At 49.8% G+C, this 24,968-nt stretch overlaps 11 protein-coding genes across 11 annotated transcripts; 6 read left to right on the top strand and 5 right to left on the bottom strand.

Moving 5' to 3' along the window:
- Window positions 1-30: 30 nt before the first annotated feature.
- Window positions 31-1,561, top strand: bna5-1 (kynureninase; the record flags this gene model as incomplete). The annotated part of the gene is made up of 4 exons (XM_040785154.1): window positions 31-175; window positions 220-563; window positions 616-1,081; window positions 1,134-1,561. 4 exons carry the CDS (start codon window positions 31-33, stop codon window positions 1,559-1,561), a joined length of 1,383 nt encoding a protein of 460 aa, XP_040634145.1.
- Window positions 1,465-2,411, bottom strand: EURHEDRAFT_417422 (ER membrane protein complex subunit 4). Its single transcript, XM_040783197.1, has 3 exons — window positions 2,197-2,411; window positions 1,780-2,138; window positions 1,465-1,727 (listed from the first exon to the last, which is right to left on the bottom strand). Exons 1-3 carry the CDS (start codon window positions 2,335-2,337, stop codon window positions 1,652-1,654), a joined length of 576 nt encoding a protein of 191 aa, XP_040634144.1. The 5' UTR covers window positions 2,338-2,411; the 3' UTR covers window positions 1,465-1,651.
- Window positions 2,412-2,530: 119 nt separating this feature from the next.
- On the top strand, window positions 2,531-5,745 carry EURHEDRAFT_417421 (putative AP-2 adaptor complex subunit beta). Its single transcript, XM_040783196.1, has 4 exons — window positions 2,531-2,915; window positions 3,253-3,437; window positions 3,485-3,560; window positions 3,607-5,745. The coding sequence occupies exons 1-4, from the start codon at window positions 2,880-2,882 to the stop codon at window positions 5,542-5,544; spliced, it is 2,235 nt and encodes a 744-aa protein (XP_040634143.1). The 5' UTR covers window positions 2,531-2,879; the 3' UTR covers window positions 5,545-5,745.
- A 211-nt stretch (window positions 5,746-5,956) lies between these two features.
- EURHEDRAFT_417420 (branched-chain amino acid aminotransferase, cytosolic) lies at window positions 5,957-7,546 on the bottom strand. Its single transcript, XM_040783195.1, has 3 exons — window positions 6,945-7,546; window positions 6,304-6,887; window positions 5,957-6,254 (listed from the first exon to the last, which is right to left on the bottom strand). The coding sequence occupies exons 1-3, from the start codon at window positions 7,348-7,350 to the stop codon at window positions 6,078-6,080; spliced, it is 1,167 nt and encodes a 388-aa protein (XP_040634142.1). The 5' UTR covers window positions 7,351-7,546; the 3' UTR covers window positions 5,957-6,077.
- A 561-nt stretch (window positions 7,547-8,107) lies between these two features.
- On the bottom strand, window positions 8,108-9,515 carry EURHEDRAFT_519143 (cytochrome and DOMON domain-containing protein; the record flags this gene model as incomplete). The annotated part of the gene is made up of 2 exons (XM_040786755.1): window positions 8,108-9,429; window positions 9,476-9,515. 2 exons carry the CDS (start codon window positions 9,513-9,515, stop codon window positions 8,108-8,110), a joined length of 1,362 nt encoding a protein of 453 aa, XP_040634141.1.
- EURHEDRAFT_417418 (uncharacterized protein) lies at window positions 9,505-10,163 on the top strand. The gene has a single exon (XM_040783194.1). It carries the CDS (start codon window positions 9,800-9,802, stop codon window positions 10,022-10,024), a length of 225 nt encoding a protein of 74 aa, XP_040634140.1. The 5' UTR covers window positions 9,505-9,799; the 3' UTR covers window positions 10,025-10,163.
- A 242-nt stretch (window positions 10,164-10,405) lies between these two features.
- On the bottom strand, window positions 10,406-12,297 carry EURHEDRAFT_467129 (prephenate dehydrogenase (NADP(+)); the record flags this gene model as incomplete). Its single annotated transcript, XM_040785157.1, has 7 exons — window positions 10,406-10,552; window positions 10,608-10,739; window positions 10,799-11,398; window positions 11,451-11,599; window positions 11,647-11,758; window positions 11,821-11,881; window positions 12,203-12,297. The coding sequence occupies 7 exons, from the start codon at window positions 12,295-12,297 to the stop codon at window positions 10,406-10,408; spliced, it is 1,296 nt and encodes a 431-aa protein (XP_040634139.1).
- A 260-nt stretch (window positions 12,298-12,557) lies between these two features.
- EURHEDRAFT_417415 (40S ribosomal protein uS11) lies at window positions 12,558-13,377 on the top strand. The gene is made up of 3 exons (XM_040783193.1): window positions 12,558-12,705; window positions 12,756-12,828; window positions 12,882-13,377. The coding sequence occupies exons 1-3, from the start codon at window positions 12,630-12,632 to the stop codon at window positions 13,192-13,194; spliced, it is 462 nt and encodes a 153-aa protein (XP_040634138.1). The 5' UTR covers window positions 12,558-12,629; the 3' UTR covers window positions 13,195-13,377.
- A 123-nt stretch (window positions 13,378-13,500) lies between these two features.
- On the top strand, window positions 13,501-15,243 carry EURHEDRAFT_417414 (AAR2 splicing factor family protein). The gene has a single exon (XM_040783192.1). The coding sequence runs from the start codon at window positions 13,666-13,668 to the stop codon at window positions 15,010-15,012; it is 1,347 nt and encodes a 448-aa protein (XP_040634137.1). The 5' UTR covers window positions 13,501-13,665; the 3' UTR covers window positions 15,013-15,243.
- A 420-nt stretch (window positions 15,244-15,663) lies between these two features.
- EURHEDRAFT_519139 (glutamine synthetase bacteria) lies at window positions 15,664-17,317 on the bottom strand (the record flags this gene model as incomplete). Its single annotated transcript, XM_040786754.1, has 3 exons — window positions 15,664-16,830; window positions 16,859-17,018; window positions 17,262-17,317. 3 exons carry the CDS (start codon window positions 17,315-17,317, stop codon window positions 15,664-15,666), a joined length of 1,383 nt encoding a protein of 460 aa, XP_040634136.1.
- A 2,089-nt stretch (window positions 17,318-19,406) lies between these two features.
- On the top strand, window positions 19,407-24,509 carry EURHEDRAFT_527013 (putative cytosolic regulator Pianissimo). The gene is made up of 4 exons (XM_040787006.1): window positions 19,407-21,704; window positions 21,754-23,592; window positions 23,623-23,807; window positions 23,865-24,509. Exons 1-4 carry the CDS (start codon window positions 19,896-19,898, stop codon window positions 24,067-24,069), a joined length of 4,038 nt encoding a protein of 1,345 aa, XP_040634135.1. The 5' UTR covers window positions 19,407-19,895; the 3' UTR covers window positions 24,070-24,509.
- Window positions 24,510-24,968: the final 459 nt, after the last annotated feature.

Raw genomic sequence — 24,968 nt, 5'->3', positions numbered from 1 at the left:
CGACTGGTATTTGACAGGAATACCAGGGAAATGACTGTGCAAGTACACCAGGTCGGGGTTTACTCCAGACAAGAGGCTGAGGCCCGCGATGCGCAGGATCCTCTACGTTCATTCCGTGAAGAGTTCATCATTCCATCGCGGAATGACCTTCAGCGAAAGACGCTGGCTGTCGAGGGTACGCCAATTCACATCCAGTTTATTATACTAGTCTAACTTCAGCAGATCAAGACACCTCAGAACCAAGCATCTACCTCTGCGGCAACTCTTTAGGCCTCCAACCCCGCAGCACCCAAAAGTACATCGAATACTACCTCCGAACATGGGCAACCAAAGGCGTAACCGGACATTTCACCCCCCACGAGGACCAATTCCTCCCTCCATTTGTCGATGTCGATGAGGCTGGATCGAGGCTTATGGCGCCTGTTGTTGGTGCGTTGCAGAGTGAGGTTGCTGTTATGGGTTCGTTGACGGCGAATATCCATGTGTTGCTGGGGAGCTTTTATCGGCCGACGGAGGGGAGGTTTAAGATTATTATGGAGGGGAAGGCGTTTCCGAGTGATCATGTGCGAGCCCTTATGTCTGGGGTAAGGATGAATTGCTAACAGGATGAAGTAGTATGCCGTCGAGTCTCAGATTCAGCTTCACGGTTTCAATCCGGATGACGCCATGGTATTGATCGAGCCGGAGAACCACGAGTTCCCGACTCTGAGCACCGAGCAGATCCTGCGAGTCATTGATGAACACGCCTCGAGCACTGCCTTACTCTTCCTCTCCGCAATCCAATTCTATACCGGGCAGTATTTCAAGATTGAGAAGATTACGGCCTATGCTCGTTCGAAAGGTATATTGGTTGGCTGGGATTGCGCTCATGCAGCTGGTAATGTCGACTTGCGATTGCACGATTGGGGCGTCGACTTTGCGACATGGTGCAACTACAAATATCTGAACAGTGGACCGGGAGGGATGGCTGCTATCTTTGTTCATGAAAAACATGGACAGGTGGATGCTGAGAAGGGATTCCGGCAAAGGCTTGCTGGATGGTGGGGAGATGATAAGGGCAGACGGTTTCTCATGGAGAATAGTATGGAACCTCAACACATTTTCCGACTTGCAGATTCTAACTCATATTCCAGAATTCGTGCCGCAATCAGGTGCAGCTGGCTACCAGCTGTCCAACCCATCCGTCCTTGACATGAATGCAGTTGTCGCATCCTTGGAGCTCTTCAACCGAACCACAATGGCCGATATCCGTAAAAGATCATTGGCGCTGACTGGATACTTGGAACATCTACTACTGACCTACCCCGTCGACTCGTCTGAGAGGCCTTTTACCATTATCACACCGTCGAATCCAGCAGAACGTGGTGCTCAGCTGAGTCTACGTTTAGAGCCAGGTCTCCTCGACAGCGTTCTGGAGTCGTTAGAGGAACATGCCATCGTGGTTGATGAGAGGAAGCCTGATGTCATCCGTGTTGCACCGGCTCCTCTGTACAATACGTATGTGGACGTTTGGGAGTTTTGCCAAGTCTTTTTGAATGCGTGTGTGAAGGCCAAGGCATAGAACTGTCTCTGCTAAACCTTATCCATTCCGTCATGAACCTTGCTACGTGCAACATCTTGCGCAACACATGGTATATAATATTCACACTATCTAGCCAAACGCAAAATAGGCCCGTTCCAGCGGTTGCCGTTCCGACTCCCAAGCCAACCAATCCGACCTCGTAGTCCTGTCCACCGTCAGTAGCACATCCACAAAGAACAAGAGCAAGGACTACATACGGCAAAAGTCCCATAGCATTAACCTTCCACACACCCAACGCCAACAACCCAAACTGCATCAACACATAAACCGCTTTCACACCCAGCAACTTCTTATGCGTCCCCTTCGTGTCGAACTTGGCAAACACCGCATTTGTATTAATCAAACCCTGGATAGGACCCTTAAACAACATAAACACCATCATAATACTGAAGATTTGTAGACTGTTTCCGGACATGTACATCATGATCGCGTTCATAGGGAGTTGCTTTGACGGGGCCATGGCGATTTCCCAGGCTTTCTTGACCTTGAGAGCGTCGGTTTCGATGGGTTTAGAGGGGGTGGCCTGGTGTTGCTGTTGTTGCTGTTTTTGAGTTTGCTAAAACATCGTCAATTAGTATCCTGCTTGCTATAGCCTATCTCAGCAAGAAACGTACAGGCTTAGCTCTGGAAAACCCAGGTGGATCGGGGATGTTGGCCGCCGCCTTGGACGGTCGAGATAAAGGGGTATTCAGCGAGACCACCCATCGCGGAGGAGGAGGAGGATCAAATCCAGGCTGCGCAGCTTTTTCTGCCATTGCGATAATTGTCGATAGAACGTGATGGTAAAGCTTGGTGGTGGTGGTGGTGGTGGTGGTGGTGCAGAATAAGGTGGTGGTCTGGAAGCGGCCCCGACCCAAGCGCGCGGAGTTGGCGGCAAGCCGATCCCATCCGCTCCTTTTTGGGTTTCGACCCAGACTACTGTACTTGTACCTCCATACTACGCTTCTTTTCTCTCCTTAACGTCTTCGCTTGGACTACATAATACGGCTAATTGGTTTATCGTTCTTTATTCCTTTTGTGACGCTCACTCATTACCATTCAATCCGGAGTGGCGTCGTTCTCCGTGACCTTCGACTGAAACCCCCGAGCGGGAATGGAAGATTCATAACGGCAGCGTAACTGAAGACAGATCGCGAAAGACCACCGATTCGCATCCATCCCCCCTCTCCTTGAATTTTCTCGGGCATTCGCATATCCACAGAGACAAACGATCTGCGCTTGCGATCTGTACAACGATTGAACCCCCGCCGCCTCGAAGTGACAAAAGAGCAGTGATTTACCGTTTCGCAAATTCACAATGAGTTCCGGGGGAGATGCAAAGTTATTCGCGAGGGTACGTTAGAATACTCCCCTTATCATTTGTCGCATGGCTGCATAGTTCGGATTGGGCGGGGTTGGTTGGGGATTGGAGATCGAGGATCTGGCGAGGGGACGATAGGATATTTATATGAGCATTCTTCATCCCTCGTGTGATCTGGCTGGTGACACGGATGATATCTGGTGTATTGTCTGTGATTCTTATATCACTTTTAAGGCGATGTGTCGTTACTGGTCTCGTTTCTGGTCGCAAGCAATCCCCTTTCCAAATTATACCTATGTTGGCCGGATTAGCACCCGGATTGGCATCTCTTACGAACAATCATGACTCACTACGTGTTTTTCTCTCACAGGGAAAAGTCGCAGAGCTGCGCCAGGAGCTCAGCAGCGGCGGCAAGAAAGACAAAAACTACTCGGCCAAGAAGATCGCCCTCAAGAAGATCGTGGCCAACATGACCATGAGCAATAACGATATGATCGCATTGTTTCCGGATGTCATTGGGTGTATGAATTTGCCCAGTTTGGAGATCAAGAAAATGTATGCTTTGCAATGCTGTTTATCGGAGCAATGACTGATCTGTGCAGGTGCTTTTTGTTCTTGGTTAACTACTCGAGGATGAAGCCTGATGTGGCGATGAAGGCTTTGCCAATTCTGGTTGATGTACGTTGACATCCCCCGCTTGGAAGTGAAATGCTAATGGTTGCAGGACATGGAAGATTCTAACCCCTTGGTTCGCGCTCTGGCGCTGCGCACCATTTCGTACGTCCATGTCCGGGAGTTTGTCGAGGCAACTATTCAACCAGCCAAGCGCCTGATGAGTGATATGGATCCCTACGTCCGCAAGACTGCTGCCTTTTGCGTCGCTAAACTTTATGAGCATGATAGGAAAATGGTGGAAAGCTCAGATTTGATTGATCGGTTGAATCGAATGCTCAAGGACGAGAACCCCACAGTTGTGTCTAGCGTTCTCGCCTCGCTGACGGACATTTGGGGACGAAGTGAAACCATCTCTTTGACAATTGACTACAACAGTGCATCGAAATTGGTGTCTATTCTTCCTGACTGCTCTGAGTGGGGTCAGTCATACATCCTCGAAGCCCTCATGTCGTACGTACCACAGGATTCGGCGGAATCATTGCTGCTTGCTGAACGAATTGCACCGCGACTCTCCCACTCGAACTCCGCAGTGGTTCTTACCTCTATTCGTGTTATTCTGTACCTCATCAACTACATCGCGGACGAAAGACACGTTAACTCGCTGTGCAAGAAATTGTCGCCGCCTCTCGTTACATTGCTTTCAAAGCCGCCGGAGGTGCAGTACTTGGCTCTTCGAAATGCCATCCTCATCCTGCAGAAGAGACCCGAAGTCCTCCGGAATGATATCCGGGTATTCTTCTGCAACTACAACGACCCGATTTACGTCAAAGTGACCAAGCTAGAATTGATCTTCATGCTGACCACCCAGGAGAACATATCTGTAGTGCTGGCAGAGTTGCGGGAGTACGCAACGGAGATTGATGTGCACTTTGTACGAAAGGCTGTTCGGGCCATCGGGAAACTGGCCATCAAGATCGAGTCTGCGGCACGGGAATGTATCGACACACTGTTGGAGTTGGTCAACGCCAAGATTCCGTATATCGTGCAGGAAGCAACCGTGGTAATTCGGAACATTTTCCGCAAATACCCCAATCAATACGAGAACATTATAGGCAATGTTATCCAGAACATTGATGATCTGGATGAGCCTGAAGCAAAGGCGGCTATCATTTGGATCATCGGACAGTATGCGGATCGAATTGAGAACTCGGACGGACTCCTTCAAGACTACCTGGCAACATTCCACGACGAAACAGTTGAAGTGCAATTAGCCCTACTCACAGCAACCGTCAAGTTCTTCATCCAGCGCCCAACCAAGGGCCAAGAACTCGTCCCTCAAATTCTGAAATGGTGCACAGAAGAAATCGACGACCCCGACCTCCGAGACCGCGGCTACATGTACTGGCGTCTTCTGTCAACAGACCCTGCCACAGCACGCAACATAGTAATGGGCCAAAAACCACCCATCAGCGCAGAAAGCGAAAAACTCGACAGCCGCACTCTCGAAGAACTCTGCCTTAACATCGGCACCCTCGCCACCGTCTACCTCAAACCCATCCAGCAAGTCTTCCGCAGCGCCCGCAGCCGCCGTCTCCAATACAGCCCGGCACTCCAAAAGCCCCGCGACCAAAACGGCAACAGCAACCCCATGCTGCAGTTCAACCCAACCCCCACCACCACCACCCCGCTTGCCTCCAACCCAACCGGCACCGCCAATATCACAACCACCGCCCCAACCCATCTAAGCACCTCCTTCCCTAACCCCACGGACCCATCCGTCATCGCACCCTCCCCAGTCACCGGCCTCGGCCCCGATGCAGCAGACATGAATGCCGCGGTCAGCGCAGCAGACGTCTACTTTAACGGCGTCGGCAGCCAGCAAATGGCAGCCATGGATCTGGGTGGGCGCAGCGGCGACGACGGCGACGGCGCTGCAGGTGGCGGCGGCGCATTGGGATCACAGTATGTGGTGAATCAAAACCAGCAGTCTGTTTATCAGCCGCAATTGGCGGGTGGTGCGGCGACGGGGGAGTTGTTGTTGCTGTAGCTGCCCTGGCCTGCCTTGCATTTGCATGGATTTGTCTCTTCGATTTGTGCTGTTGACAAGTATGTGTTTTGTAATGTGTTGTATTTGGTGCAGATCGTTTTGTTGTTTGTTTGTTGTGATACCTCGACGTACTAGTATACTATACTTTTAAATAATACAATTTATTCTGGAGTCGCTAACTCTTCTATGCTGCATTACGAGGGGGTTGTATCATTTGCTGAGATTTGCTTGCGATATATATCCCGAACACACACCCCCCGCATCACCTTAGAGCGACTACTGGCATGGATCTATTCAACCACTGCTGTCATAATATCAAAGTAGAGTAATCCAATAATTTTCAACAGTCTTTAGTCAAAGAATTCAAGCACCCAAAGCTTTATAACGGGAAAAAAAAAAAAAAAAAAAAAAAAAAAAAAAAAAAAATCATTTCAACACATTCGATATTTACAATCTTCAAGCCATAAACCCATAATATCGTCCCATCTTTATAAACAGATACGATATGTACACCCAATTACTCTGTATGTGCACTACTGCCCATCCTCATTCTCAATAACATACCCCCACTCATGCTCCTCCTTGCCAAACATAATAGCCCCAAGCCACGACTTGACCTGCGCGGCGTATCCAGCGCGCTCGACACCGGCTTCGAGCATGTTCATGTCGACGTCGCCGTTGCGGATGATTTGCACGGGGGCAATGAAGTACTGTTCTGTCAGCAACAAAGCGATAAGGGTGATGGGGTGGGGGGCTTACGGCAGTCCCAGACACGAAGGCTTCGATGATTCTACCCTCCTTCCAGGCTTCTTCGACCTCGCCGATGGTAAACGGTCTCTCGACAACATCAACAGGAGGCAACCCCGTCGCCGAAGGCGAAGCCAACCGCTCCCTCGCAAGCTCAAGCACACTCCGTCTTGTAACACCCGGCAAAATCACCTGACTCTCCAACGAAGCCGTAACCAACTCCCTCTTTCCATCTTTACCCTCCCACACAATGAAGAAATTACTAGCCCCCGCCTCCGTAACCTGCCTCTCCCCCCCAAACAGCCAAAGCACCTGATCAAATCCCTGCCCCGTCGCGACGCCATGCGCCGCAAGACTAGGCCCGTAATTTGCGCCGAGTTTCGCGTAGCCGAAACCACCTGGCCAGGCGCGGATGGTGTCCGGTGTGGAGGCGAGGAGCTTCAGGCCGGACGGCTTGGAGGACATGTCGGGCCAGGGGACGGCGATGATGAAGAGGAGGGCTTCTTTGGGGGCTTGGACGCCGAGCTGCGTGCCGTTGCCGATGACCGTGGGGCGGATGTAGAGGTAGCGACCGGGTTGGTCTTTGGGAAGCCAGCCTACAATTTGTCAGTACTCTGTACCTAGCCAAAGAAAGTCAGGAGGGGGCGACTCACGCGGCCCATCAATCTGCAACAACCTCCCCACCAGCTTCTTCACCTCCCCCGGCGCAAACCCCGGCAACGAAGTCCTAACCGCACTATTCGCAAGTCTCTCCCCATTACAATCGGGCCTGAAGAGACGCAACTTCCCATCGTACCCACGGTACGCCTTCATGCCCTCGAAGCACTCGGTGGCATAGTGCAGACACGACGCTGTCGGCGGGATACTCAGATTCTCGAAGGGGCGGACTTCAGGTGTTTGCCAACCGGATTCGACGGTCCAGCGGACTGTCACCATGTGGTCGGTGCAGTAGGAGTGGGATTTTTCCTCTGGGGAGCCGATTGCTGGGACGGGCCGGAGGGAAGTGCTAGGGGTGAAGTTGATGGTGGAGGCGTCGAGATCGGGGGTGATGGAGCCCATGTTGGCGGTTGTGGTGTCAATTGGACAGGCTGATTCCAGGCAATTGCTTTGAACAAAGTGAAATGAGAGAAAGAAAAGAGAGAGAGGATAGTGACTCAATTTATGGTTCGGTCCGGGGTTGCCGTTTTGGTGAAATTGCCGGATATCTTATCGATAACAGAAATTTTCGATACGACTACTAGTACTTTGATATTGCTCTGTTTCAATGTTTCTTTACAGCATGCTCTATTATTCCAATTGAATTATATCACTCTACACGCCTATTGATCCAGTTGCCGTGGTATCGTATTGTACTGTCTGATTTTTCTTTCTCTTTCCCTTTCCCGCGTCTTCGAAACTCCGATGCTAACCGCAGTGGGTATCACGCCCTACTCCATACTCCGTGTACACCCTACGCTACGCCCTATGCCTTGACTGGGATCGGCTGTAGACCGTTGGATGTAGGGTTACACTTACCGTTATCAGGCATTGGTTGCTTAGACCTATCTATAGAGGCAATGACGACTAGACACTGATCAATATAATCCTTTTGTTTCACACTCGCATGTACAAATGGTAGGCCCCGACCAGTCGGCACCAACCTCTTCCGAGAAAAAAGGACCCGAAATCTATATACAATGGATAAGATTATGTAAACAGGATAGAAAGAAATGCCAAACCAATCCATCACCCAAGACAAGACAAGACCTAGACTCCGGAGATGCAATCACATTGAATCATGATAAACAGAGGAAAGAAAAAAAAAAGGTTGAAGGTGCTAAGGACCCAGTGGTTTTTCCTTAGCACCATTGGCACTAACATTGGTGGTACTCGGATTCAACGTCGACGTCGAACCCGACCCTCCCGACCCTGACACCGCCGTTGAGACTGATGTCGACTCGACAGCACGCTCCTGAACAGGAATTGCCTTATTCTCAGCCAGCGTATCCTCAGACCCAGCCTGCGCCTGCGCCGCCGCATTCCGGGCCTTTGTCTTTGACCGTCTCCAGTAAATCACCGAAACATAAATCAAACCCACAGACGCGCATATGATACCATACGCAATCGGCGACGCAGGAGGTATATTCGGGTTCTTCCCGATAGCGTAGTGGAAACCCACGCCTCCATTGATGATTCCCAGGGCTATGAGAAAGCGTCCGAGATAGCGATGCATAACACCCCAGATCGTTTTGAGTCCGTATTTGCGGAAGCGCAGATGCTGGATTATACCCATGATGGGCATTAGTACTGCAACGCCGAGGACGGCGATGTGCCCCAGAAGCGGATGGTAGTCGTTACCCTCCTGGAGATCGTGCGCGACGGAGAACCCAATGGCGTACCCGGCTAGAGCCAGAGCAACAGCAAAGATCTGCAGGGGCGCGTGGATGGCGGGGACTGTCCAGCGGGAGGGGAGGATATAGAGAGTCAATGCGAAGTTAGGGAAGAGCAGGACGAAAGCGACGGATGTGATGACGCCGTGCGCGATGCGTTTCTTGTGCAGACGCGCGTCGCTGATTTGCTGCTGTGGGGACTTGAAGGTGTGGTCGATGATTGTGTGTGATGAGACGAGGAAGGGGTTTTCTGTTTCTCCCCCGACGCCTTCGGTTAGGTTTAGCGTGAAGATACCGTGCCAGTCGTGTTGAGAGATCGGATGGGTGACGTTCGACGACATGATGGGTTCGCCGTGCGCCATGGCCCAGATCCAATCACTCTGGGGACCGAGGATCGGCCGTCCGTCGAATAAACGCATGCAGTCATTGCACTGGATGTTAGCTGTCATATTGCCATGATGAAACCCCGACCCGTCGAGCAGAAATGCATCAACGGTGGAGTTGTACTTTGGCTCGACATGATCCTTAGCCCGTCGTGTTGAGAGAGTGATATTCCCGCCTAAGCCGGCATACACGATGAATAGATTCCCATCGACCATGCGGGCACCTTGTCCCAGGGCTATCCACTGGATAGGAGGGGGCGCTGTCAATTGAAAGAAGATGGGGCCGGATCCATTGACGGCTGTGCGTTGGGGGATGTTGATGGAGTACGAAATTCCACTGCCTTCGGAGGGAGTGTAGGAGATGATTTGCCCGAGGATGGGTGTAGCTAAAGCAGTTAGCGTTGTATTGGCTTGAAGAGAAAGGAGACGTACCATAGGCCAGCGTAGTGGCCAGAAAGGAGAGTATTTTCATGATCAATGTACAAAGGAGTGATGTGCGTCAAAAACGATGCATAGATCTATACTGTTAGCATGCTAGACATAGCTAATAGCGAGTCCATAGAGACCCAGACATACCGGCTATACAGTGGCAAATCGACATGCCCTACGCCAGAGCACCGCGATCTGCATGACAAGAAGATAAAACAGCGATAAGAAAAGATCTAGAAAACTAGAAGACCCAAATGAAAGACATGAGATCAGCGCGATGGCAGCAATGACAACAGCAGCAGCGGTGGTGGGCGTATAATAAATGCAATGGCAGCCCGTAAAAGGAGCTGGTCAGTGCAGTCCCCAAACAGAAATGAGCCCGAATCCGCAAACTTTTTTCTTGGTGAATCTCTTGTCCTGGCTTGGCCGGACGTGTTGCCACTTCTGTACGAGAGCGATATTATAACTTGCCTATGTTTGCTGTACCTTTTCTTTGCTCACACTCTATCCAAGCGCTGTACAGTACATAGAGAATGTCATTGCATTGTTTAGTCTACCGAGTGTGTACTCTATATTGTCTGTAGCAGCACGGAGTATCCCCCTATCGATCGGAGCATATGAGTCAGCGGAACTATTTCGCCAATAGCATAACCTTACTGGACCGTTGTGCCGAGAGTATACGCGATACGGAGAAGCCGGAAAGCGGATGTGAGACGAGACACTCGCCAAATAACTTCTATTATTATGTTCCCTGCGCCTGTCATTCGTGTATACTGGTGTCCGACGCGTCATGGATGGAGTCGCCAAGGATTATCGAATTGCCGAGACACGTGAGTTCCACTTCATTACTACTGACACTGGCATTACATACAAGTACATACATCGCTATGCATGCATTGAGTATCACATTAATAGTAGCACTACGTAGTACGGTTACTTTGTCTTCTCCAATATAGTCTTCATCATCTCGTTGCCCAGCCTCGATGCCTCGGGGAATCTTGGCGCAAAGTACTGCTGGATCCGCTCGAATCGGTCCCGGTACGATTCGAAATCGCCAAATGAAACGCAGTCGGACCATGCCTGTCAATTCAATATCAGTCTGCGTTGAGACAATTGAGTTAGTGAAGGAACGCACCCGCGCAGCAAACGTAAACTCCAGATCATCCGAACGGAACGTGCTATCATCACACGCTGTATCCAGCGCTTCATCAAGCAATTCCGGATTGCGAAAGAGATACTCCGTCACGCCCAGCCAGAGACGGAATAACTGTAACACATCAGTAATCCCGTATACTCCGTACCTACACCTGAGGGTAAAAGACATACCGGCGTCGAACAAATCATATGATCATACGGCACAATCCCCAACTTCCACCAACAATCCACAATCGCCAACAAACTCAGATGATTATTCGGCGGACTCTCCTCGCGGTGCCGATTCGACAGCGAAAACCGATCCAGCACCTCATCTTTCAACAGTAAATCTTGCCCCTTCGTCCCAGCCTGGAACACATATTCCCCAGCCGCTTTCACCCGCCTCTTCAGCTCGTCCCGTTGTCCCTCGATCATAAGCTTGTACAACTCCGTCACGGACTCGGCGTACTGCCGGATCTGCGCTTTGGCGGCTGGGTTGAGGATCGCGAGACCCGCGTAGACGTGCCATTTGTTCGAGTAGATGCGTAGCGTGATGTTGATCTTGACGTTTTCAATGCCGCCGACCCAGCGTGACATATCCCATGGGAATTGGTTGTTGGCTTGCCAAGCTGTGCCCATGCTTAGGAAGGCAGCATGGGTGACGGCTTGGGTGTCGGCGGTGATGCGGTCGTGCATTTCGCCCGAAAGGTAGACATACTTCGAGCCGAAGCAGGAGAGAGCGCTTTCGACAAAGTGCAGGCTTTCGTCGGAGGCGCGGTGCTGGATGAGGACCTATTGTTGCATTAATCGTAGATTAGGATTCGCCTTCCGGGGCGAGACGTACCAATGGCTGACCATTAGGATTTACTTTTGGCCCGTGCAGCGAATGGCACGATACAATCTCTACATCATGGGGCAAGTGTTTGTCAAACGCGGCTAGCTCCGGGGCCTTGCACGACGTCTGTCCTCCAACGATGGCACCGACCTTGGTGGCTGTTCAAGTTAGACTATGACCAAGACCAAGATGATACAAGACATACACGGTCCATACTGGGCGACTACCCGGTCGATAACGCCCGCCTCTACACTGTATAGAATGAAATCGCTAATTCTTGAAACCAAGTGTCCATTCGGAAATACTGTGACACCTTTCTATATACATACAATGAGCCTATGAACGGCGTAGCCCGGAGACGAGCACGAGAACGACATACTTGAGTGTCAAATTCTTGTTTCAATTCTTCATATTTTTCTGGTATATCGCATGCGTTAATCCTTTTACTGTTAGTCCGATATTTCCCAGTATTATTATAAAGAGTATCTGCATAATCTGAACCAGACAGTTAGCATCGGTTCGAAGCGCATTCCAATAAGAATAAGCAAGTAAAGAGAACATTATCAGACAAAGAAAAGTAAGGTAGCTGAGATTTTACATCATCGACGACCTGATGAACAGTCATACCAGAAAGGCGGACAAGCCCACCAGGCCATACTCGAGCCAAATGCACTCAAGTCATCACGTAAGAGAACGGGGAATAACAAGGAGAGAGATCCTTACCTAGAACAAGGGAAATGGAGCAGAGAAGAAAGCATTACCTCCATCCCGCTGAACTTAGTCGTTGGGCATACAGCTTGCCCATGTCTCCCATTCCGATGATGCCAATACTGGCATTTTCCTTTGCGAGAACCATTTTCACGTACTGCAGACCGGCTGCAGCAATGCAATCAAATCAAATTGCTTGATATCGACTGAAAACAACACTGGTCGAGAAGAAGCAAGGGAAAGAAAATTTCTTAAATAGACGCCGACAGTCAGCACTCACCGCCCCGGCCCGACTCTAACTTCCGTTCTGCCGGATATACTCCCTCGCTTGAGAATCCCTCCCGCCTTTGCACGACCAATTAGAAGTGGCGAACCCCGTCTAGGGCACACACCCACTTTTCTATCCAACTTTCATTTGAGTCTGTCGTTCTTGTTCCTCTTCTTCTCTTTCCATATTCCATCCCACAACCGACAATCGCAATGGCTCCCAAGAAGACCCCCGGCGCCGGTGCCGCCGCTAAGGAGAATGTCACCCTCGGTCCTCTGGCCGGTGATGGTGCGTTTCGTGTTATCGCATTGTGAGATCCAGCAGCTAACAAAATACAGGCAAGCTCGTTTTCGGTGTTGCCCGTATCTTCGCCTCTTTCAACGACACCTTCGTCCACGTCACCGATCTGAGGTTCGCGCTCCAATGAATATTGGATACGGAATGGCATGCTAACAAAGTAATAGTGGTCGCGAAACCATCTCCCGTGTCACCGGTGGTATGAAGGTCAAGGCTGACCGTGACGAGTCCTCCCCCTACGCCGCCATGTTGGCCGCCCAGGACGTTGCTACCCGCTGCAAGGAGCTCGGTATCAACGCTCTGCACGTCAAGATCCGCGCCACTGGTGGTACCGGCACCAAGACCCCCGGTCCCGGTGCTCAGTCCGCCCTCCGTGCCCTCGCCCGTTCCGGCATGAGAATCGGCCGTATTGAGGACGTCACCCCCATTCCTTCCGACTCTACCCGTCGCAAGGGTGGTCGCCGTGGTCGTCGTCTGTAAGCATGTGCGGGGCTGTCTTCCAACTTGTCCGGTTGGTTATCCCGAGTACGTGTCTTTTGCGGATGTGGATGGAATAAACGCGGAGAACGGCTTTTTCGCCTGGTCTTCAATTCCTTGTCCGAAAATAAAATCTCAGTTAGCGTATCAATGTTATGCTGGGGAATTACTTTGTTCTCTACCCGTAAATTTGTTCGTAGCATGATTTCCTAGAGAAAACTTTTAGGCGGTAACTGATAAGGTGCTTATCATGGTGATCTGCCACTTTTCGTCACTTTTTCAATCTTTATTTTTCATATCGGTCTCGAATTTCACACCATAGTGATAGCTTCGATTTGACTACTCTGATGCGACTGGCTCCAGCTCGTCAACTCCCCATTGACGTCAAGCGGACCTAGATTCTTCCGCGCGACAACCTCACGACTGACGATTCTACAACCGACTCTCTCAACTCGATCAAAAAGAAACAACGAAATGTCCATCCACCCGACCCCCACAATTCTAATCCCCCACCTCCCCCCGAAGACCTTCGTCGGCATCGACCTCGTCACCTTTACCTCTACCGCAAACTTCCACGGTATCCGCGATCTTCCACCAGGCTGGCATTTCTTATACTCGGGCACAACAGAGGCATTATCGCTGCGCAGTGGGGGGTGGTTTTACGTTCAGGACAATGAGGACAATACTCGCAGGACAGTTGCGACAAGGACAGCGACAGGGACGGGGTCAGGGCCGGAGATATTCATCTGGAAATGGGACGTGGACACAGAAACGCTCGTCCCGTTGAAGGGGGATAGCAATGCAGAAAGACAAGAGGCGATGCGCTTCAAGGCGAATCTGGGCATGATCTGGCAGGCGGGAAAGCTGTTTCGGTATCGCAGTCGGGTGACTGCGCAGGGTGTGCAGAAGAATCAGGTGGTTGACGAGGAGGATGAGGAAATTGAAGAAGAGGGGAGGAGGGATTGGAGTGGTTTGACGGATAGGCTGTCACAAGATGTTCTATTGAGAATCGTCGGGGATCCAGAGGTTGATGCTGATGGGCGGCCGAGGTGGATGATTACGTCTGCTAGTACGGCGAGGAGAGATACGGATGATATTCCAGGGCTGGCCAGTGCTGAGCCAGATGGAGCGGGTGTGGACGGGATGGGGAGACAAGAAGTTGAATTCTCGTTCCTCCCAATCGAGCTGCGAAAGACATGGCGAGAGGGCGCAATCGGACGAGAACGAACAGAAGCAGCACAAGACAAATCTTGGGCGCTGGGCGATCTAGTCAAACAATACACCCCCACCGACTCAACAAACCACAGCGAAGGCGAGACCCAAATTCTCGGCGAACTCCAATTCACCTTCCTCACGGCCCTAACCCTCCTCAACTTCTCCTGCCTACAACAATGGAAACGCCTCCTCGAACTAATCCTAACCTGCCGCGCCGCCATCGCAGAACGAGAATCATTCATGCGCGACGTCCTCCGCCTACTCCTCCTCCAACTGCAACGCTGCGACGATCTAGAAGGTGGGTTCTTCGCCATCGACGCAGATGAAGGCGGCGAGTTCTTGCGCGGCTGGTTAGTCAGATTCGTCAGGTCGTTCGAGGAAGTTAGTCATGTCGGCGCTGGGTCTATTGTCAAAGACGAGTTGGATAAACTGGAGGCTTGGGTGAGGAATGAATATGAGTGGGATTTGCACCCTGAGGGTGTTCTTAGACGTGGGTTGTTGCAATTGGAGGATGGGGAGGAGGTGGAGATGGAGATGGCTGATGATGAGGATGAGGAGACGGGGGAGTATGCGCCCACGGTTGTTGAGTTGGGGAGTGGTTTTTAGCCTATATGTTCTATTACATGTACTATATCCCATTGTCCATGATTGAAATGGCTGAAAACGAAAGGCCGTGGTTATACTGTTGCGCAGTTCCGTCTGCAAAGACATACAGTCCTGTTAATGTGGGGCCTGGGTTTTGCAGCTTAATGGCCACAGCCGGATATTGGGCATGCGTATCAATCGGTGAGTGAGATGTTTGAGATGATTCCGCTTTTAAGGAGACTGTTTGTGGCGGGTAAGGATGGGTTTATCTATGAGCCTTATTCTTACTACGCCCAATCCGCATATGAGAGTTCTGGGGTTGGACCAGACCGGTGTTCAGCACTAGCTGATGGACGTACTTATATCATACTCCCCTACAACCAAGACAGCAATGTGAACAACTTGTGTCACTACCATCTTGATTTTCCACGATCCTTTGACGTTGCAGAAAATGTCCTCCCCATTCCCAGAATTCAACAGCCCCATCTTTAATTTGCCCTATGTTAGAAATCATTCCAGCACTATTATAATGGTCCTACAACCGTTGAATCCTTGTAGATGACGACATGAGCATTGTCAAGAGAAATACAGGGCTAGATAGGAATATTGTACGGGACATCCAAGTCCGTTGTAATATGTCTAAACCTGAGGATCGAAGTAAAACAATTACCGCTAAAAAACCTCAATATGTAATCCTCTTGCCTCCTCGAGATATTTCCTCATGTGCGATGATTCAAACCGTTTGAGCGCTATATAACGATAAACGATCTTACTGTCCATAATATCCTCTATCTCATCAGCGTTAGCCTCAAGAAAACACAACGCATCCTCCAAACTGCTCGGCAGAAACGTAGCAGGATCCAACCGCTCAGGGATGCCGGTGTCCGGCCACACCAGGGACTCCTGATTCTGCATCCCCAGGATGCCAACACCAAGAAAAGCCGCGAGTGTGAGATACATGTTAGCCGTCGGGTCGACGCATCGGAAACCCCAATGCCCGGATTTGATTTTGCGGATGGGAACCTCCCAGTTCTGTGTGCCCCAGGAGAAAAATTCGCTGTTGGAGTATGGTTGCTCGCGCTCATAGGAAAGGTCATAAGGTAAGCTGAATGCACAGAGTGCTTGCAGGTGCTTGAGTATACCAGCCAGGAAGGAGGACTCTGCATGTGGAGAGGACATTGAGATATGCATGTGCTGGCCTGTTGGTTTTTGTCGAGCTGGCGTAGGCTTGGGACACATGGTTGCTCTGTAGCCGTGTTTGGCGAAGACTCGCTTGATGCGGTCGTGGACCAGTATTAGTTCGTCAACTGCTTGTAGTGGTGCTTGGGGATGGAGGGAGATTTGGTACTGGCCACGACGGCCTTTGTGTTGGAAACCCTCAATATCGATGCCAGCATATTGCAATTCACGAATACATTCCTCCACATGCGCAAAACAAGGATCTCCCTGATCGGTGATAGCAAACCGTCTCAAACCTGTACTGTGCGGGATAACCTCGTTTCCATATAACGTGACCTTCATAACCTCAAACTCAACCTCAAATCCCACCAGAAAGCTCAAACCATGGACTTCCATAGCTTTACGCATTACTTTTTCCAGCGCCCGCCGTGGACACAGATCGAGCTGAGGAACTAGACTCCCTGGTCTAGTTCGAACCACCTCGCACATCACAGTAGCATATGAATCCCCCGAGATGACGCACTGCGCACTGGTGCGGGCGCTGTCCCAGTATGGAAGAAGCCAGTCTACCCCAATTGGGTTGTAATTCAGAATGAGCGTATTGTTGAGTATAGATTCGAATGTGGTGGGTGGAACCCCGACGGTTTTTTTTTTCCTTTGCTAGTCGGAGGCAGTGGTGGATGGGGACTGTGCGGCTTCGTAGGATCCCGGAGTAGTTTTGCCATTGGAACCGGATAAATTTTAGGGTTGGGTTTTTGCATCGGAGGTTGTTGATGGTTGTTTCATTTTGGTTTGGGGAGGTGGTGGTCTTCTCGGAGGGAATTGTAGGGTGTGGATGAGTGAGGGAGCTTCATTTTGGATCTAAGAGGTTGATGTAACAACGGATTGTGCTTAGCAAGTAGAGGTGAGATTGCTTATTTATGCAGCTGTTTCATTTATCCCTCTTCTTCCCGGGTGCAAGGGTTGTATGTCGTGCTTCTCATATCTCGTCGACTGGAACGGTTCCCTGCGAGGTGCATACATAGATCCATTGGAATGATGTAGCAAGACGGGTGATAGAAGCTGTCTGTGAAGCTGATTGTCTAGCTTACTATGTGAAAAATGCATCGGAGCCATGATGCCGAATGTCAACTATCTTGTATAGCATATTGACGAAGACTTTTGTTGAGTCCAAATTGCAACCCTGCGTCTCAAAACCTTGTAATTGTGTTTTTTTTTTTTTTTTTTTTTTTTTTTTAAAAAAAAAAAAAAAAAAAAAAATGCAGAGTAGGAATCATATTTACCAATTCAAAAGTAAAAGGAAGACAGAAGGGAACACGCAAGCCACCACATAAGGTAGGCTTAACTCAGCTCGAAGGGCTATCTTCCAAAATTTAATCTCGCCTCGCATGCAAATGGACGCCATTTATTTCATGCTAGTAACTTGCGCTTACATGAATATGGATTGTGCCGAAGACGTAATGCGCCATTATAATGGTGTTTGATGGCGTTGATGTGCATTATAGTTGTGTATAATGAACAGACTCACCAGCTGGTTACTGTCTGTAAAAGCGCGATTTCTTTCTGACCGGGAACAACGTTGCAGTTCGAGTCAAGCACAGCATAAGAGGCATATTGCAAACTTTATCAATGTTCCTCGACTCTGCCAGGATTTCGACTACACAAGCTGATGTCAATGCAACAGATGGGCATTCTTCAGTTCGAGTATACACTCAACCAACCCAGGAGATGAAGAAGCTTCGCCATATGATTCAAAATACTTAATGCAAAACTAGATCGTAAGTTCATCACAGAACTCCTGATGCTGAAGAGAATGTGTACGTAAAATATGCCGGAGGGGTTTTCATTTGAAAAGAGTCAATGTATCTCCTCAATGAGATTAGCCAAAGTCCTGAAGTATTGAAGTAAAGGGATTATGGTCTGCTCGGGCATGACATGACAATCCGAGTCGTACACGATATAACAGGAGAAGCCATCGTCAAAGACAACATGAAAAACCCACGGTATGTCTACATCTATCAGAGCTCTCAATTGAAAGCCAGTGAACCGAGTGAGGGATTGTGTGGGGAAAAAGAAAGAGAGAAGATCACCAATTTGATATAACTATCTGAAGTCTACTCGCTCGAACCATTTTGTTCCTTATTGCTGTAGGGTAGGAAACATAAAATGCGGAAGTAGTGGGAGTGCATAGCAGCTCTGGGAAATATCTGTGATTGTAACCAAACAATGTGGTTTGATCTAGATCAGATTTACAACTTGAATCGCATATAGTATACGACGTGAAACCATCCGCGAAGACAGAATGGTATAATCAGCTAATTCCTGCATCCACTAGTGTAGAATTGGCGGGAATGAATAGAAATAAGAAAAGATAACCAAATGAATACCTCAAGAGCGTGTACCTCCATATCATCAACCCAGGGACAGTATTTACCATTTTTCTCAGACGATCAATGTGGCCTCCCATCGCGAGTGCATTTAACCACCCACATTTTTGATAAGATGCAGAAATTGACCCGGTTTGTTTTTCCCCAAATTATTTGGGTTTTTCAATTAATTGAGAACTTGGTCTGTAAAATCTGCCTTGAAAACCCACTTCAAGGGAGTGGCAAACCGCAGATGCGCAAAGGTGAGCCGACATCTACGACATGGCTAGACCCTATAAGGACGGAGAATGCCAGTTCCCAGACGCTAGGGTACATCAAGTGCCGGTAAGGTGTGTTCGGTCGAGGGAGGAGAGACTGGATGCATTTCCCACAAAGAAATTGGAATCGTGGCTCAGTCTGATGCTTCCACACCTGGCTCAAATCGTCTGATATGCTCTTGGAGCTCAAGTTGTGCACAACCATGTCTAGTTCGACTCGCAAAACATGCCTCTCCAGAAAATTTGCTAATGTAGATTTCCCTGATGCTGGTGTTCCTCGTATATAGACTTTTTCTTTGTTGATCCGTTCCCATAGGGCTGACACAGTCCAACATTCCTCGGTATATGTGTATGGCGGCGAGGGTGGAAATGAGTAAATAGTCATTGGCCAATCTAAAACTAAGCCAGACCATAAATTATACTCTGCGATGGAATTACATAGCATAGTTGCGATGATTCTTTTAGGGATTTGAGAGTCTTGGTGAGTGGTACCTTCTGAAGGCTGTGCATGTAGTTCCCAGAGAGCAAGATGGAGGGCGTCTTCCTATCAAGCTACCAACGAACCTCGGGCACCTCATATTGAACGATAAAGGAGGCATAAGTGTACAGAGAAATATACTGGAAATGTCATGTCATGGTGAAGATAACTATGTAGTTAGTCCAGACAGCTGCTTAGTCAGCACCAAGCCAAAACATGGTCTCAACATTGAAACCAGATCGGATCAGACTCCATGAAGCCATAGTTATCACTGCTCTTGAGTGAAGCTAATATCTTTTCTTCTCTACTGACCTCTTTGCTCCGCTGTCCAGGTTAGGCCGTACGAACACCTCACCGCATGAACCGCATTGACACCATCGCACCCCTCCCTTCCCAGATCTCCCCTTCTCCGCTATACGAGCCCGATTGGACCAGAACCCGCACAATTTGACGATAACAACACACTACCCTGCGAAGATTGACCTGATATTCCTCCGATTTACGAATCCAATGCAGTCCCCCGTTCCTTGCCGCCCTTACGACTGGTGATAGACATCCCCACACTGCTTCCCTCCGCCTCTCGTGCGGCTAGATGGAAGATCTATGGCGTCCGGATATTATAACTCGGCGTCCTCCACGACGTCAACCCAGCACCGGGCTCTGGGTGATGCTCAAGGAAGATCGCTATCGAGCCTTGACGATGGCTCAACGAACGGGAGCTGGGCCGACGCTTCGTCGCGAGTCGGGAGGAATGCTCGGTCTGAGTCTGGTGGGAGTGCTAGCATCTACTCCCGCGGAGCAGGAGGGTCTCTAGCGCCTGGGCCAGGGAGTTTCAGCTCAGAGTTGAAGAGTATGAATACATCGCGAAGTGTGACACCACGGCCGCCGGATAGTAGTGGTGGTGGTGGTGGTGGTGGTGGTGGTGGTGGTGGTGGTAGTGGGACCGGTCCCGGGATATTCTCCGCGCGGAGAGCAAGCGGAACCGTCGACCCGTCGGATGGGTTCTCGAATACAGAAGAGCGTCAGGCAGTTATTCGGGATAAGATTGCGAAGGAAGTGAAAATCAAGACCGGGACGGAGAACATGCTGGAGGCGCTGTTGGCCAAGAACCCGAAACATACCAAGGACCAGCGAATAAGGGTAGAGTCGGAACTCAGTTCATCGAATCGCAAGTTAGCAGAACTACACCATGAACTCGAGGAGGAAGTATTACGAGCGCAGGCGCCGTCGACAACTCCTCCACGCAGTCGGATATCGACCCTCTTCCGCGGAAGTCCCATGCGGCCGTCATCAAGGGAACATGAGACGGCGGATGAAGGTCTGTCGGAGGATGTAGAAGGGGAGATGGAATCGCCCACGTTTGTCTTGACGGAAACACTACAAGCACTGGAGATTGAAGGGATGTCACCGGATTTCTACGTGGAGCGGGCGAACAGCCTGGTGGAGCTCTTTAATCGCCATCCCACGTTGAAGTATGATCTGGCATGGCCAGTCTTCGGTCTGCGAGTGCAGAGCATGCTATTGAGCGATAATAAGGAAATAGTGGCCGCCGGTTACCGGCTGACCCGATACGCCATTGCGGACCAGAAATCACTCCAAATAATCCGGTCTCTGCACACCGACGAGCTTGTCATTTTATCACTCGTCAAGGAAAGCAAGGCAAATCTCGAACGAGAACAGGCACTCAAATTTGTCAGAGCGTTTCTCGATGTCAAGGATGGTGTTTGCGAACTTTCCCGTGCTGTTGTTCGCACCATCGTCGCCGTTGCTGAGCACGCCGACGATCGTCTCCGCAATATTTCCGTCATGACGCTGGCGGAAATTTTAGTCAAAGATCCCGCCTTGATCGGTTATGCTGGTGGATTTGCTGTCTTGCACGATGCCCTCGCAGAAGGGACGTTTGGCGCCTCAGAGAGCTTGATCTCGAGCTTCCTGCATGTTCTAGATACACCACATAGCAGAAAGCACCTGCGTGGCGGGAGTGAGCTCGAAGCTGTCCTTGCTCCATTCACAGACTCTCTGGCTGACTCAGTGCGCAATGGCCGGTTGAAATCATCAGCCAGGGCCATCTCCGCGATGCTCAAGACATGGCCAGGCCTGGTTGTTCTCGCCAGGGACGGAGCTAAGCCCTTGCATTCTCTCCTCGAGTCATTACATTACCCCGATCCAACGGCAAGGGACCTCATCATGGAGCTGTTATTCGATGCGTTGCGTATCAAGCCGCCATCCTGGTCCTCATCCTTCCTTGCCGGCCGTAGGCTTACAACTTATGGGCGCGTTGCGAATCTTAGATCGGAGCCTGATCAAAAGCAGTTCGGTGCTCCCTACGAGGATAATAACAACGAGTTTGACCTAACAGAGCATTTCTCGACTCTTATATTGGCTACGTTGGTTGATGCAGGGTTATCAAAGGTATACTTCCCAAAGCCTACTTTAGGAGTTACGAGACTAATGTGGATAGGCACTCTGTGATCTGATTGAAGAAGAAACCGATCTGTCAGTTAGACGAAAAGCGACGCTATTATTGACAGAGGTATTGAAACTGGCGCATCACTCTCTGCCAAGCGAGACAAGTGCACAACTACAAGTCCTACCGCATTTGCTTCCACCTGCGCTCAATTTCGATATTGATAACCATGACATCTCGACCTCTACAATCTACCAAATTGACAGCATCAACCGGACACTCGCACGGTCACGCGGCTATTCAAACGCGCCTGGTCGATACAGTGTGAATATGGATGTGTCGACTTCGATCCTGTCGGTCGACCAAGGAAAAGATAAGCTGAGTCCTGCTATGGACGAAACGCAATTCCGCAACTCTATCCTTGAGACGAACGTCCTGGGTACCGTCAATTTCCTCAAGTGGAAGTGGGATCTGATCCATCGTATCGTCGAGGGCCCCTTGACAAACCCGAAGCGACTAGACGAAGCTATTAAGGGGTCTAAGTTCGTCAAACGACTTGTCGGGTTTTACCGACCATTCAAATATCGGTTCGCTATGGTTCCGAATACTAAACCCAACCAACGCTATGTTCGGACCGGCTGTGCCTTGATGCGCACTTTGGTCCAAAGCCCCGAGGGAACAAAATATCTCGCGGAGAACAAGTTTCTCAGACAGGTTGCCGAGTGCCTTGCGCAGGTGGATCGCATGAGTGGTCTCACGTCTTCTTCTCCGCTGTTCTCGAAGGAGCAAATGAGCAACACTTTGAGCGGTGGATATTTCGCGATGCTTGGGACTTTAAGCGCCGACACCAATGGACTAGCCATGATGGAGAGGTGGCACATGCTCAACATGTTTTACCATATCATTGAGCTCCGTGATCGGAATGACCTGATCCAGACTTTATTAGGGAATCTGGATTATTCACAGGAAAGCCATCTTAGAGTTATGCTGTCTAAGGCACTGACGACCGGTTCAAAGGAGATCCGCATTTTCGCTACGAAGTTATTAAGGAAGTATGCAGTCAGAAATATCTCTATATCGCAACAAGTTGGTGTTGGATATGCGGAGTGGGTTTTGAAACTCCTTGTGACGCAGCTGTATGATCCGGATGTGTCTGTTTGTCAGGTGGCCGTCAAGATTCTGGAAGAAGCATGCAACCAACGCGACTATCTCGAGTTTGTTGTCAAATGTCGACCATCCCTTGACCATCTCGGAGAAATTGGGGCGCCATTACTCCTGCGGTTCCTCTCAACATCCGTCGGGTACCACTATCTGGATGGACTCGACTACATCACGCAAGAAATGGACGATTGGTTTCTGGGACGCAATGACGCTTATGTGGGGCTTGTGGAAGCGGCCCTTTCGCGCGCCTACGTCGACACACCACGAAGAGGCAGCATTGTTCCGGAGGACCTAGTCGACATGCAAGATGTTGGACTAGTCCCGCCCCATTTTTACCGCGAGCTCGCGCGAACGGCTGAAGGCTGCAGACTCCTTGAAGAGTCAGGCCACTTCAATGAATTCGCATGGACGATTCGAGACTTCCGCCTCAACGAAGAAGAACATGAATCCCTTTTAAAGGTGAAAGGGTGTTTATGGGCCGTGGGTAACGTTGGGTCAATGGAATTTGGCGCGCCGTTCCTGGAGAAAGATCTTGTGTGGCATATCGTGGGAATTGCAGAAAGTGCTGAGGTGTTAACCATGCGCGGGACAGCATTCTTTGTCCTTGGTCTGATTTCACGGAGTCGGCATGGGTTGTCAGTGCTACGGGAAGTTGGATGGGATTCGGCCGTTGATCAGAAGGGAGAGTCTCTGGGGTTCAGTCTTCCGAATGATTTTAGGAAGTTGTTCTTAGTATGTTGTTATTATAACTTAGTTCCAAAGAGGTTGCTGACGATACAGATTGATTTCCCTAAATGCTCCGGCGACCCTGAACTAAAAAGGATATCCCGTGAGAAGTTCAAGGCTGCCGCTACAGATCCAGATCCTGCGAATCAGAAGATTCTGAAACTGATTGTTGACATGGGAAATACTGTTTTGTCCAAGAGGGCAGCATCGGATTTGCATAGGTATGATTCTGCTGTTCTTTGCATAGAAATCAAGAAAATACTAACTTACAATCGCAGCATCAAAGCAAAATACCCCGAACGCTTCCACCAAGCCCAACTCTTCCGCAAAACCCTAGATATCCTCGAAAGCCACCACTTCCGACTCCCCGCGCGGCGGTTTGCCCTGGACCTATTCGACAAGAGCGTCATGCGCCGGATAGTTCTCGAAGAGGACTCTGATACAGAGTCGGATGTTAGCTCGTTGCAGGGGTCCGCTGATTAAACACCTACCCCGTTACCCCGTCTATCTATATCTCCCACAGATCCGGTGCTTCCTCACCAAACTTCCTCTACCCTTCTCCAACTGTCACTTTTACCTTTATCTTTTTTGAATATATCATATACCCTACTGTCAAAGACACGGATACAGTCGTCTCCGGACCTATGGAGTTTTATACAGTATACATTTTTATGAATGAAACTGGATGTTGAGTCTGTGTGTGGGTTGCTTCAGCGTTGAATTGAATTGCATTTGCATATGTATAGTTATGTGTTGCTTATTGTGGTGTGTTCGGCTTTGGTTGGGAGCATGGTTAGGTTATGGGAATGAATCCATCTAAATTTGAGAATTATCGCCGCGCCAAATGTTTAACCAAGATGTCCAACCCGGATTGTGTTGCTGGCAATAGGTTCCGTATACGAGTGATTAGTGCTGATGGAGGCCCGCTAATCGATTGAATTTGGATTGCTGATAATATGGATTAACGCCTACTAATCTAGGTTAATCACAGGCAATGGTCTCGTCATCAATTTCACTATCACTGCCACTGTATGATAATTCAGATCCAGCTGAACGGTCTGAAGATACAATCATGTCATCTCATTCCTGGTTCCCTTTTCTCCGCCTAGACTTGGGCTGTTCCTTATGCTTCTTCTCCGTTGTATGGGGCTCATGAGAAGCCATCAACATAACTCGACCAATTCCTCCTAACTGCTTGTTGCCTGATCTCCGGAACGGCTCCATGAAAAGAGTCATTCCGCCAATTGTTAACACGAGGTCGCGTTCCTTCCGCGTTATTTGCCGACTCGATATACTACTCAAAATTCTTACTAGCGTTGACAACCAATTGAAAATGCTTCGTCGTCAACTACGCACAGCTGGTTCCCAAAGTTCCCCCGGTA

Source organism: Aspergillus ruber, assembly GCF_000600275.1.
Source record: "Aspergillus ruber CBS 135680 unplaced genomic scaffold scaffold00049, whole genome shotgun sequence".
Lineage (NCBI taxonomy): Eukaryota > Fungi > Ascomycota > Eurotiomycetes > Eurotiales > Aspergillaceae > Aspergillus > Aspergillus ruber.
The sequence above is the reverse complement of the archived record's forward strand: the minus strand, read 5'-3'. Positions and strand labels throughout refer to the sequence as shown.

Bases quoted from the DNA above. Each gene is read 5' to 3' on its own strand.
- EURHEDRAFT_417420 (XM_040783195.1), bottom strand. From the start codon at position 7,350: ATGGGCTCCATCACCCCCGATCTCGACGCCTCCACCATCAACTTCACC. The intron at 6,888-6,944 runs GTGAGTCGCCCC...GACAAATTGTAG, and splicing joins GTTGCAGATTGATGGGCCGC to GCTGGCTTCCCAAAGACCAA. The intron at 6,255-6,303 runs GTAAGCCCCCCA...CTGACAGAACAG, and splicing joins CCTTCGTGTCTGGGACTGCC to TACTTCATTGCCCCCGTGCA.
- EURHEDRAFT_527013 (XM_040787006.1), top strand. From the start codon at position 19,896: ATGGCGTCCGGATATTATAACTCGGCGTCCTCCACGACGTCAACCCAG. The intron at 21,705-21,753 runs GTATACTTCCCA...TAATGTGGATAG, and splicing joins TTGATGCAGGGTTATCAAAG to GCACTCTGTGATCTGATTGA. The intron at 23,593-23,622 runs GTATGTTGTTAT...TTAGTTCCAAAG, and splicing joins ATTTTAGGAAGTTGTTCTTA to AGGTTGCTGACGATACAGAT.
- EURHEDRAFT_417415 (XM_040783193.1), top strand. From the start codon at position 12,630: ATGGCTCCCAAGAAGACCCCCGGCGCCGGTGCCGCCGCTAAGGAGAAT. The intron at 12,706-12,755 runs GTGCGTTTCGTG...AACAAAATACAG, and splicing joins CGGTCCTCTGGCCGGTGATG to GCAAGCTCGTTTTCGGTGTT. The intron at 12,829-12,881 runs GTTCGCGCTCCA...ACAAAGTAATAG, and splicing joins GTCCACGTCACCGATCTGAG to TGGTCGCGAAACCATCTCCC.
- EURHEDRAFT_417414 (XM_040783192.1), top strand. From the start codon at position 13,666: ATGTCCATCCACCCGACCCCCACAATTCTAATCCCCCACCTCCCCCCG.
- EURHEDRAFT_417422 (XM_040783197.1), bottom strand. From the start codon at position 2,337: ATGGCAGAAAAAGCTGCGCAGCCTGGATTTGATCCTCCTCCTCCTCCG. The intron at 2,139-2,196 runs GTACGTTTCTTG...ACGATGTTTTAG, and splicing joins GGTTTTCCAGAGCTAAGCCT to CAAACTCAAAAACAGCAACA. The intron at 1,728-1,779 runs GTATGTAGTCCT...GACGGTGGACAG, and splicing joins AATGCTATGGGACTTTTGCC to GACTACGAGGTCGGATTGGT.
- EURHEDRAFT_417421 (XM_040783196.1), top strand. From the start codon at position 2,880: ATGAGTTCCGGGGGAGATGCAAAGTTATTCGCGAGG. The intron at 2,916-3,252 runs GTACGTTAGAAT...TTTCTCTCACAG, and splicing joins ATGCAAAGTTATTCGCGAGG to GGAAAAGTCGCAGAGCTGCG. The intron at 3,561-3,606 runs GTACGTTGACAT...TAATGGTTGCAG, and splicing joins CTTTGCCAATTCTGGTTGAT to GACATGGAAGATTCTAACCC.
- EURHEDRAFT_417418 (XM_040783194.1), top strand. From the start codon at position 9,800: ATGGCAGCCCGTAAAAGGAGCTGGTCAGTGCAGTCCCCAAACAGAAAT.